The 10,578-nt window shown below is 43.0% G+C and overlaps 1 protein-coding gene across 1 annotated transcript; it reads left to right on the top strand.

Moving 5' to 3' along the window:
* Positions 1 to 814: 814 nt before the first annotated feature.
* Positions 815 to 9,699, top strand: LOC100136217 (gill-specific calpain; the record flags this gene model as incomplete). Its single annotated transcript, NM_001124488.1, is given in 19 exon segments — positions 815 to 1,119; positions 2,346 to 2,415; positions 2,662 to 2,780; positions 2,998 to 3,131; positions 3,388 to 3,556; positions 3,840 to 4,009; positions 4,125 to 4,202; positions 4,373 to 4,533; positions 4,838 to 4,995; positions 5,170 to 5,378; positions 5,612 to 5,648; positions 5,738 to 5,818; positions 6,576 to 6,633; positions 6,882 to 6,946; positions 8,249 to 8,317; positions 8,455 to 8,533; positions 8,768 to 8,884; positions 9,049 to 9,107; positions 9,240 to 9,699. Coding segments are annotated over 19 exon segments (2,031 nt in total). The 3' UTR covers positions 9,267 to 9,699.
* Positions 9,700 to 10,578: the final 879 nt, after the last annotated feature.

The following is a 10,578-nucleotide window of genomic DNA, read 5'->3' as shown; positions in this document are numbered from 1 at the left end:
AGTGGGTCTCTGGCTATTCGATTACTTGAGTTGTTTAAAAATCAGCATCTCCCCAGGATTTGTCCTCATACAGTTGTTAAACGTCATCACCACTAACTGAGAATGTTGGCATTGCTATGAAACGCTGAACTGCGACCAATATGAGAGTAATCACAGGGAAAGAATGACAACTGTACTTTGTTTCTTTACCATTCTGTCAGTGGCATTATTTGTAATATGCTGAGAAGTGTAAATAAATTTTTGTAATCTCTTGACTGGCTGTACCTGGTTTTTATTTTTCAAGAGAGATGGCACCCTGTTGCATGTTTGCGGGTGAAGGTGAATTGATAAAGTTAAGAGAAAGATCGGGACTTTGGAGTGTTTTATATGGCTTCATATCTATAATGGTAAAGATAAAACAAATGGATACTCGTTAGTTGACAGACATTTTCTGTTCATATCAGCCTTCTATTTGTAATTGAGAGTTTTTATTTTTTAAATGGCTTTTTAATAACTATTTCTCCACAAAATGATCCTGATCTTTAAGATCTAAAACTTGAACTTGTGCTGTTCCACTTCAAATATGCATAACATGTTAGCAGTGATGACAAATCGGTCACTACCTAAAAACCTGACATTCTTGAACACATTCTATAGTGAACTCCTATATCAGAGAGTGAGGAGTAACAGCCAGTTGGGCAGGGAAAGTGGGTGAGGTAAGGTGTGTTGCCGTGGGAATGAACAAACCAGTTTGTCAGGAGGGTGTGTACCTATCTACCCACCTGCTTGACAGGCTTGTCACTCCGTCCAAACCACATACACATCAAAGAAACAGGATTTGCAAAACACCCAACACCGCTCTCTCTCCCAGTCTCTGTCACTGCTCACAAACAAGGGACATCTCTCCCCCACACACACACACACACTGTCCTTCTCCCCCAAGTTTCCCCTTTAGTCTGAGCCCTCAAGATGCCCGCCAAGTCCATCAGCACCCAAGCGGATGGGAAGACGTTTGAGCAGCTGAGGCAGGAGTGTCTACAGAAGAAGAAACTGTTTGAGGACCCAGACTTCCCTGCTTGCGACTCATCCCTCTACTACAGCCAGAGCGTGCCCATCAACTTTGAATGGAAGAGACCTGGGGTATGTAAGATACAGTACAAAGGGTCTACTCCGAGGGAGCTAATGTGACTGAAAGAATACAGTAATTACAGTGTAATTAGAACATTTGCAGTTGATCGTTGAGAGTGAATGGCCTGGATGGGGTCTCTGTTTAGGTAGATTGTGCTAATTTGTTCTGAAGGCAAGCCACTTTGCAATGTTAAAGTATAGAATCCTTATATTTACCTTATTCACATTATAGGGGCGGCAGGTAGTCTAGTGGTTAGAGCGTTGGACTAGTAACCGAAAGGTTGCAAGATCGAATACCCGAGCTGACAAGGTAACAATCTGTCGTTCTGCCCCTGAACAGGCAGTTAACCCACTGTTCCTAGGCTGTCATTAAATAAGAACTTGTTCTTAACTGACTTGCCTAGTTAAATAAAGGTCAAATAAAATAAAATAAATATATATATATATCAAACACTCAAGACCAAGCCAGTTCTGTCTGTTGAGGACGAGCTTTTATCCAACCATCCCTTTAAAACCAGTTCTGCAAGAAAGGAATATATTAGCTGATACTTTTATCTGGCTAATATCTAATTCCCTTTCTGCAGTGTTTGTTTTGAAACTTTAAAATGTCCTATGTACACATTTGAAGCTGGAGATACTGTACGTGCCTGTCTCACGTGTAGGGCACAGTCTTCTGGAATGTAGCCTTGAAGCCTGCGCTGAATGGTTTCTCTCTGACGTTGCTGGGAGTGGTGGTTGACAGGTTATGTGCTCAGAGAGGTTAGCTAATCGTAAGAGTTTACGCTAATCAGTTTTTACTCATTATATGTCCACAGAAACATTTACACTGTGCATTTCAATACATACCGCTGACCACACAACTCCATTGAGATGAAGTGCCTTGCCAAGGTTGATACTGCAATGTGTAACTATTAAGATCTGTGATCAACTATTAAAACTAGCATACCTCAAACCTCTTAAGAAAACCATCTCTCCCTGTGACATTAGTGACTAAAATGGGAAATATCCAACTAAGATCCTTTTTTGTGATCCTTAAGCATTTCTCTCTTGGTTGATCCTTGTGAATGAATAGTTGTACCGTCTCTCTGTGTTTCCGCGGGGACTTTGACTGATTTAAGACACCAGGAATGTGAACACACCTTCCCGAAGTGGCAGAGTCACTCCAAACCCCATCTCCTTTTAAAACCTGTTTCTCCACTGTCACTAAGCCACTTATACTTGCTCCTATTCTTTTACAGGAACTTTGTGAGAATCCCGAATTCATAGTTGGTGGGGCTGATAGGACAGACATATGTCAAGGAGCACTAGGTTTGTATACATAGTACTTCTTATATGATACGAATCGTATATCATACATCGATATCCAAACACTAGAAATAACAATGAGATATTTGTCTGGGGACCACAAGAAAGCAGATTCTGGGCCTGATGTGGCCCCCGGGCCTTGAGTTGAAGACTTAGACTCTATAGCATTACATACGACAGCTAAGGTGGGAGGTTATGTCCATGGCTTTCAGTGTGTAGGTCCTGACTCATCACATGTTTTTCACCCAGGGGACTGCTGGCTCCTGGCGGCCATTGCCTCTCTGACCCTCCATAAGGAGACCCTGGCCAGAGTGGTGCCCAACGACCAGGGCTTTGACCGCAGCTACGCCGGCATCTTCCACTTCCAGGTAGACTCGCCCACTACACAGCTATCAACTGCCCCTTCACATGTATTGACAGAACATTGTATTTTATCTATATGACAATATTACATTATTCACCGAATGTTTCAGTCTTACATGTTAATTGTTACATCGTACTTACTTTATTGACATCAGTGATTACACAATTCTTTAGTTGAAGGAAGTCATCCGTAAGTATAGTCTGACATGTCTCTCCCCTCAGTTCTGGCAGCACAACAGATGGCTGGACGTGGTGGTGGATGACCGACTGCCTGCTGTGAGGAACCGCCTGGTGCTGCTCCACTCTGCCTCCAACAACGAGTTTTGGAGCGCACTGCTGGAGAAGGCCTATGCCAAGTATGCGTAACTTGTAAACTTTGAAAAGTACAGGTATAACATTTATGCAAACTAAAATAGGTGTTTTGTACAACTATTGTCACGTTTGCTTGATAGTGTGTAGTTCATGTAAAACATGAGCATTGGATGATTGCAACCAATTTTTCACCAAATGCATGCAGTACACTAGCTGCAAAGCTTGGGTTAATTTTCAAATGCCTGCTATTTGATGCCCGTTGTATCCCCAGTTAACCCATTCCATTCCTTGTCTTGTCAGGTTGAACGGGAGCTATGAGTCCCTGAAGGGAGGCTCTACCCTAGAGGCCATGGAGGACTTCACCGGCGGCGTTGGGGAGACGTACGAGACCAAAAGCGCTCCAACCGACCTCTTCAACATCATGAAGAAGGCCTACGACAGAGGCTCGATGATGGGCTGCTCTATAGACGTAAGGGCCTCCTAAACCAGTTTCACAGGAAGACCATTATACATGGGGTCCTTAGACACCAGGTCCTGTATTTCCAAAGCGTCTCAGAATAGGAGTGCCGGTCAGATATAGGATCAGTTTTTGTCTTTTAGATCACAACTAATAAGATAATATAGACAGGATGGACCTGATCCTAGATCTGCACTCCTACTACTACGAGACACTTTGTGAATACGGGTCCAGGTCTGAGAGACAGTCCTGGTCTTTGGTGACGGATACAGATTGTGATTTTTCCTCTCTCCAGATCACCAGCTCTGCTGAGTCAGAGGCCCAGACAGCTTCAGGACTGGTAAAGGGACACGCCTACTCCATCACAGGCCTTGAGGAGGTTAACTACAGAGGGAAAAAGGTCAAGCTGATCCGGATCAGGAACCCTTGGGGACAGGTGGAATGGAACGGTGCCTGGAGTGACGAGTGAGTGCAGTTAATTTCCATCAGGCGTTGCTGAGATGAGTAGGAACAAAAACTAGCATACACTACGCGCATTATGGGAACATGGTTATTCTGTTATCTGTTTTCTCTCTTACAGGTCTAGGGAGTGGAATGTAATCGACAGTTCTGAGAAAAAACGCATTCTTCAGAACTCCATGGATGATGGGGAATTCTGGTTAGTAACAACAGCGATTTTAATAGTTTTAGTTTTACATCTGGCACTACATCCCGCATGTTCAACAGCAATGGGTTTTCCAGTGGCCCTGAACAGTTACCGGACAAGGTCGGGGTCCAATCCTGTATACAGTGAAGCCTTTTCTGAATCAAAATGGTTGCTTGTTTCAGGATGGAGTTTGAGGATTTCAAGGCCAACTACGACAAGATAGAGATCTGCAACCTGACGCCGGACTCTCTGACGGACGACACCAAGCGGAAGTGGGAGGTGAACATGTTCGAGGGCAACTGGATCCGGGGCTCCACCGCAGGCGGCTGCAGAAACTTCATAGGTGAGAGGACAAGGCTGCAGACAGAAATTTAATGAATAGACTTGACTTGATTCCCTATTATACATGATTAACATATATATTCTACACAGTACATTTCTATCTGAACGTCTGAGCCTCATAATGTGACAGTCAGCTTGGTTCATACAAAGTTTGATGACCCAGATAAAAGGAATGCCAATTGTATCTTTGATGAATCCACTGTGCCAGAAGTGACCAACCCTGATTCTGGAATGCCAGATAGTGTATATAGGCTTTTTGTTCCAGCCCAGCAGTAATACAACCATTTAAACCTGTTTTCCCCCAGATACATTTTGGACCAACCCTCAGTTCAAGCTGACCCTGCTGCATGCTGACGATAATAATGATAAGTGCAGCGTGGTCATCGCTCTGATGCAGAAGAACCGCCGTGCGCTGAGGAAAGAGGGTCTGGACCTGCAAACCATCGGCTTTGCTCTTTACGAGGTTAGAGACACTGCATGCAAGAGACCATATGCACAAACAATAGGAATACATTGGTTTTCAATTTCCTAGTACATGCTATACTATAGTAACAGTTATTTTGTTAATCACAAAGTTACTCATTCGTTATTTGAAGGGTCTTTAAAAACATGTCCCTCCCTCTCTCTTCTCCCTCAGGCCCCTGCAGATGAGGACCACCTGGGGAAAGACTTCTTCCGCTACAATGGGTCCAAGGCTCGCAGTAAGACCTACATCAACGTGAGGGAGATCTCCGAGCGCTTCACCTTGCCCCCAGGGAACTACCTGCTGGTGCCCACCACCTTCCAGCCCCACGACGAGGCCGACTTCATCATACGCATCTTCTCGGAGAAGGCAGCCGGAACCATGTATGATATTTACGGTTGGGAGTATTGCCTGTGAATCAGTATTAGTTTCCAGCAGATAGTTGGTTAAGGGAAAGGTTGAATGAAAGCACTTGATGGCTGTAGCCGATCTACGCTAAGATGTATTTGACTTTTAATATGGCATGTAGCCTAAATTGTCGTTCAATGTAAGATGTGCTGGACAAGTTCATGTTTGTGGCTTGAGAAAGCTAATCAGGGGATGTTGTCATCAACAGGGAGATGGGTAACACAGTAGATGCTGATTTGCCAGATGTAAGTACTCTGCTGTTGAATATCACAAAACTGCAACGCTGAGACGCTCTGTACTTCCTTTTGATGATGTATTGTGATGTATCTCTCAGCCTCCAATGCCCAGTCTACCAGAGGAGGAGACGGATGAGGAGAAGGGACTGAGGAGAATGTTTGAAAAGATTGCTGGTTCGGTAAGAAAATGAAAATCTTCTAAGAAATTAGCAGAGCTGTCTCTGCTGAACTGGCAATGTCACTGATTCAGATACTATAAGCATGTCGAAAGGAATACAGTGATGTCGTATCCCCTGGCCATAAGACTGTTAAATGGCTAACAACTACTGCTCTCCCTCTTATAATATCCCACTCCCACAGACGATCCACACACTCTTCCCACTCTGACACACACACCTTCACTGTCACTCTTTCTCTCACACACACACACACACACTCGCATGCAGCCTCACTCACACACTCATTATTGATGCCACACACTTACACCCCCTCATACCTACGCTGCTGCTAAAATTATTATTGATTCGATTTATTACTACCATTTACGCTGCGCTTAATTGATTATTGATTACCATTAGTATCTATCTATTTCTGCTACTGGTCACTGTTACTCCTGTTTACATGTATATATTACCATCGGTACTGTATATTACCATACGTATTTATATATTCCTGCTACCAGTCACTTTTCAGCCCTGTTTACATGTATATCCTACAACCAGTCACTTTTTATGTATAAACCCACCTCAACCACTCCAGTATCCCTACACATTGAATAAGGTACTGGCACTGACCTGAAAGAGCTCTCAATGTACAACATTTCACTGTACTGTTTTGCACCTGTTGTGTCCTGTGGCGAATAAACTTTGAAACGTGTGCTCCACTCATTGGTCATAGCCAGAATATCATATTTTGTCTATTGTGTCTTCTCCTTAGGACCAGGCCATCTCTGCAAGGGAGCTTCAGCAGGTGTTGAATGGAGTACTTAGCAGGAGTAAGCAGCCCTCTTAAAAGTTCCATCCATTGTGTGTTATTACAACTCAGACGTTAGCATAAAGAGCAATTCAACGAATGCCACTTGAATACACATCCACACGCACATTGTTTGACTCTTGACTCTTTAAAGCTAAATTACTTGCACACTCTGGGTCTGTGAGGTTATACTTTCATGGATTACAGATCCTATAATATTGTCATGACTATTTCAGGAATTTGTTATGATGTTCCTCTCTTTTCCTTCAGGGAGAGAGATCAAGTTTGACGGTCTGAGTCTCAACACCTGCCACAGCATCATCAACCTGATGGATGTATCCTTCACATCTCCTAAACGCCTATAATGAGGCTTTGGAAAAATGCATTACTGGATTCATGCTTTTACAATGTACACTATATATACAAAAGTATGTGGACACTCCTTCAAATTAGGGGATTTAGCTATTTCAGCCACACTGTTGCGGACAGGTGCATAAAATAAAGCACACAGTCATGCAATCTCCATAGACAAACATTGGAAGTAGAATGGCTTTACTGAAGAGCTCAGTGACTCAACATGGCACTGTCATAGGATACCACCTTTCCAACAAGTCAGTTCGTTAAATTTCTGCCCTGCTAGAGCTGCCTTGGTCAACTGTAAGTGCTGTTATTGTGAAGTGGAAACGTCTAGGAGCAACAACAGCTCAGCCTGGAAGTGGTAGGTCACAGAAGCTCACAGAATGGGACCCGCCGAGTGCTGAAGCGCGTTAAAAAAAAATCTGTCCTCTGTTGCAACACTCACTACCGAGTTCCAAACTGCCCCCGGAAGCAACATCAGTACAAAAACTCTTCGTCTGGAGTTTCATGAAATGAATTTCCATGGCCGAGCAGCCAAACAAGCCAAAGATCACCATGCGCAATGCCAAGCTTCAGCTGAAGTGATGTAAGTTCACCACCATTGGACTCTGGAGCAGTGGAAACGTGTTTTCTAGAGTGATGAATTCACGCTTCACCATCTGGCAGTCTGATGGATGAATCTGGGAACACTACCTCATGTAATGCATAGTGCCAACTGTAAAGTTTGGTGGAAGAGGAATAATGGTCTGGGGCTGTTTTTCATGGTTCCGGCTAGGCCTCTTAGTTCCAGTGAAGGCAAATCTTAACACTACAACCTACAATGACATTTTAGACAATTCTGTGTTTCCAACTTTGTGGCAACAGTTTGGGGAAGGACCTTTCCTGTTTCAGCATGACAAGGCCCCTGTGCACAAAGCGAGGTCCATACAGAAATGTTTTGTCAATCGTGTGGAAGAACTTGACTGGTCTGCACAGAACCCTGACTTCAACCCCATCGAACACCTTTGGGATGAATTGGAACGCAGACTGCGAGCCAGGACTAATCGGCCAACATCAGTGCCCGACCTCATTAATGCTCTTGTAGATGAATGGAAGCAAGTTCCCGCAGTAATGTTCCAACATCTAGTGGAAAGCCTTCCCAGAAGAGTGGAGGCTGTTAGAGCAGCAAATTGGGGACGAACTCAATATTAATGCCCATGATTTTGGAATGAGATGTTTGACGAGCATGTGTCCACATACTTTTGGTCATGTACGTTATTTGCCTTGACAGATCAATCCAGGTTGACAATTCCGGGCAGCTTGAGTTTCAGGAGTTCAAGGTCTTCTGGGAAAAGATGAAGAAATGGATTGTAAGTACAGCATGACAACATGTTGCTGTCAGTTACAATATCATATGCATTGTTTTACAATAGCCTATGACGTCAATTTAATATTGAACGTATGTGTGGAGTTGAGGTGATAACGATGTCAATGGCGTTGGTTGCAGATGCTCTTCATTTCTTATGACACGGACCGGTCAGGGAAGATGTCCTCCTATGAGCTCCGCATAGCTCTGAAAGCAGCAGGTGAGAGACTACAGCGTGGTACATGGGGTTAGCACAGAATGCCTGCATAGAAGGTCATATCTCAATGGTAGAATGCTAGTGTTGAATCCTGTCTTTTGATCTTGAAGGTCTCTTTCTCTGTGAGTACTCCCACACTTTCTCAATAAGACATATCAGGGGGGGCAGAAAGACAAAAGTGTGACTTTAGGTGTGAATCAGAGCCTAACTAGTAACATTCTGTCTCCACCATCCAAGGCATGCATCTGAACACTAAGCTCCTCCAGCTGCTTGGCTTGAGGTTCGCTGACGAGAACTATGACATCGACTTTGATGACTACCTCACCTGCATCGTCCGCCTGGAAAATATGTTCAGTGAGTACCAAGGGACTGTACCACCTTATGGGATATATCTGCTCAAATAACTTGCATTTTCATGGAACAAGTAAACACTCAAGATGTTTAGTGCTTTGGAGTTGTTGGACATACCCAATGTTATATTGGTTGTTGACAAAAAATATATATTTGTCCTCCCCCAGGGGTTTTCCAAGCATTGGACCAAAGCAAGACAGGTCAGGTCAACATGAACATACTGCAGGTATAATAAACATTGTATAATATGAACATTACATTTTGTATAATATGTTTCCACTGTAAAATTCCATCCGGTGTGATGTGCCCACCAAGACATGATTTGCTTTTGATTATGAAATAACTTTTGTCTTTTCAGTTCCTCCTTCTTTCCATGAACGTCTGAAGAGGATCCAGTGGAAGAACAAAGTAAAATAACGGGCTTGGGGTGCAATATGTGTTGCTTTGCAAATACACTAATATCGAGTCGTTCCCGCTGGGAACGCGGTTAGCGGATACACTAGTTATAATTCATGCATAAAACATACGCTATATAGTTATAGCGTATGTTTTAACGTTGTATGCCTTTGTCTCTCTTGAATTCACTCAATAGAGACATTTTGTTTTAAAACGAAACCAACATACTTGTGCCACAGTTTGGAAGTTATGCCTCTTGTATTTGACAATCAGGGGGATTTGTGTTCAATTCTGTTTACGGAGATGCTCCAATAATAAATAATGCACTGATCAAGTTTTTAAAGTTTCATGTTGACACACCGTTTCAGTTGATTTCTCAGTTTGGGATTAAACTAAATAAAAATTATATTATGAAAATGTAATATCTGCTGTCTGTGTCTGAGCTTTAGATTTGTCCATAAATATTCAAATGTAGAATCCTTTCTCAGCATGCTAAGAAGAAATTAAACAAATTGCCCTACTTAAATGAGCAAATATTTATGGTGGATCTCCAATGAGTCGATATTGATTTTGGGCTCTGATATCACACGCTGCAAGATTTTTCACTTGGTGTTGAGGATTGTCGATACCACGCTGTTTCAAGAAAACAATTGTGTTATTTAATGTAGCTGCAAGGAGCAGTGGCTCAAAGCAGCCTGAAATATTTTCAGTCAGACATTCACGCTTGCCAGAGTTGAAATACCTAGCCAACATTTAGAATTTAATAACATTGCTTGTGAACTTCAGAGCTGTAGCGATTTGACAATGTGGCTTTGATTAAAGGCAAGTGCAAAAGTATACTAGCGGTAGTAATCGCTCCTTCTCTATAGTCTACGCGTTATTTGTGATGCAAAATAAAGTAATCTCACTGGCTTCTTCTCTGGTGAGCTCTCATTGGCTATTGCTCACCTCACATTACAAAAGCTTTGTAGATTTCGTGCCAATAAAATAAAACAGACTGTATCACAAACGGCCGTGATTGGGAGCCCCGTAGGGCGGCGCACAATTGGCCCAGCGACTTCCGGGTTCGGCCGGTGTAGGCCGTCATTGTAAATAGTAATTTGTTCTTATCTGATTTACTTTCTTAAATAAAGGTTACACAAAATATCGGGAAGTCTTGAGCTGAATGATGCTGTGATCGATTCCTGTTGTTCATTATCGATTAGTTTGCTCGTCTGGGTTATACCAACTGAAGGGGAACAAGTATTAGGGGAATGGGGATACCTCGTCAATGTACAACTGAATGCTTCCACTGAAATGTG

The sequence above is a fragment of the Oncorhynchus mykiss genome, chromosome 13 (genome assembly GCF_013265735.2).
Source record: "Oncorhynchus mykiss isolate Arlee chromosome 13, USDA_OmykA_1.1, whole genome shotgun sequence".
NCBI lineage: Eukaryota > Metazoa > Chordata > Actinopteri > Salmoniformes > Salmonidae > Oncorhynchus > Oncorhynchus mykiss.
This window is presented reverse-complemented; position numbering and strand designations above follow the sequence as displayed.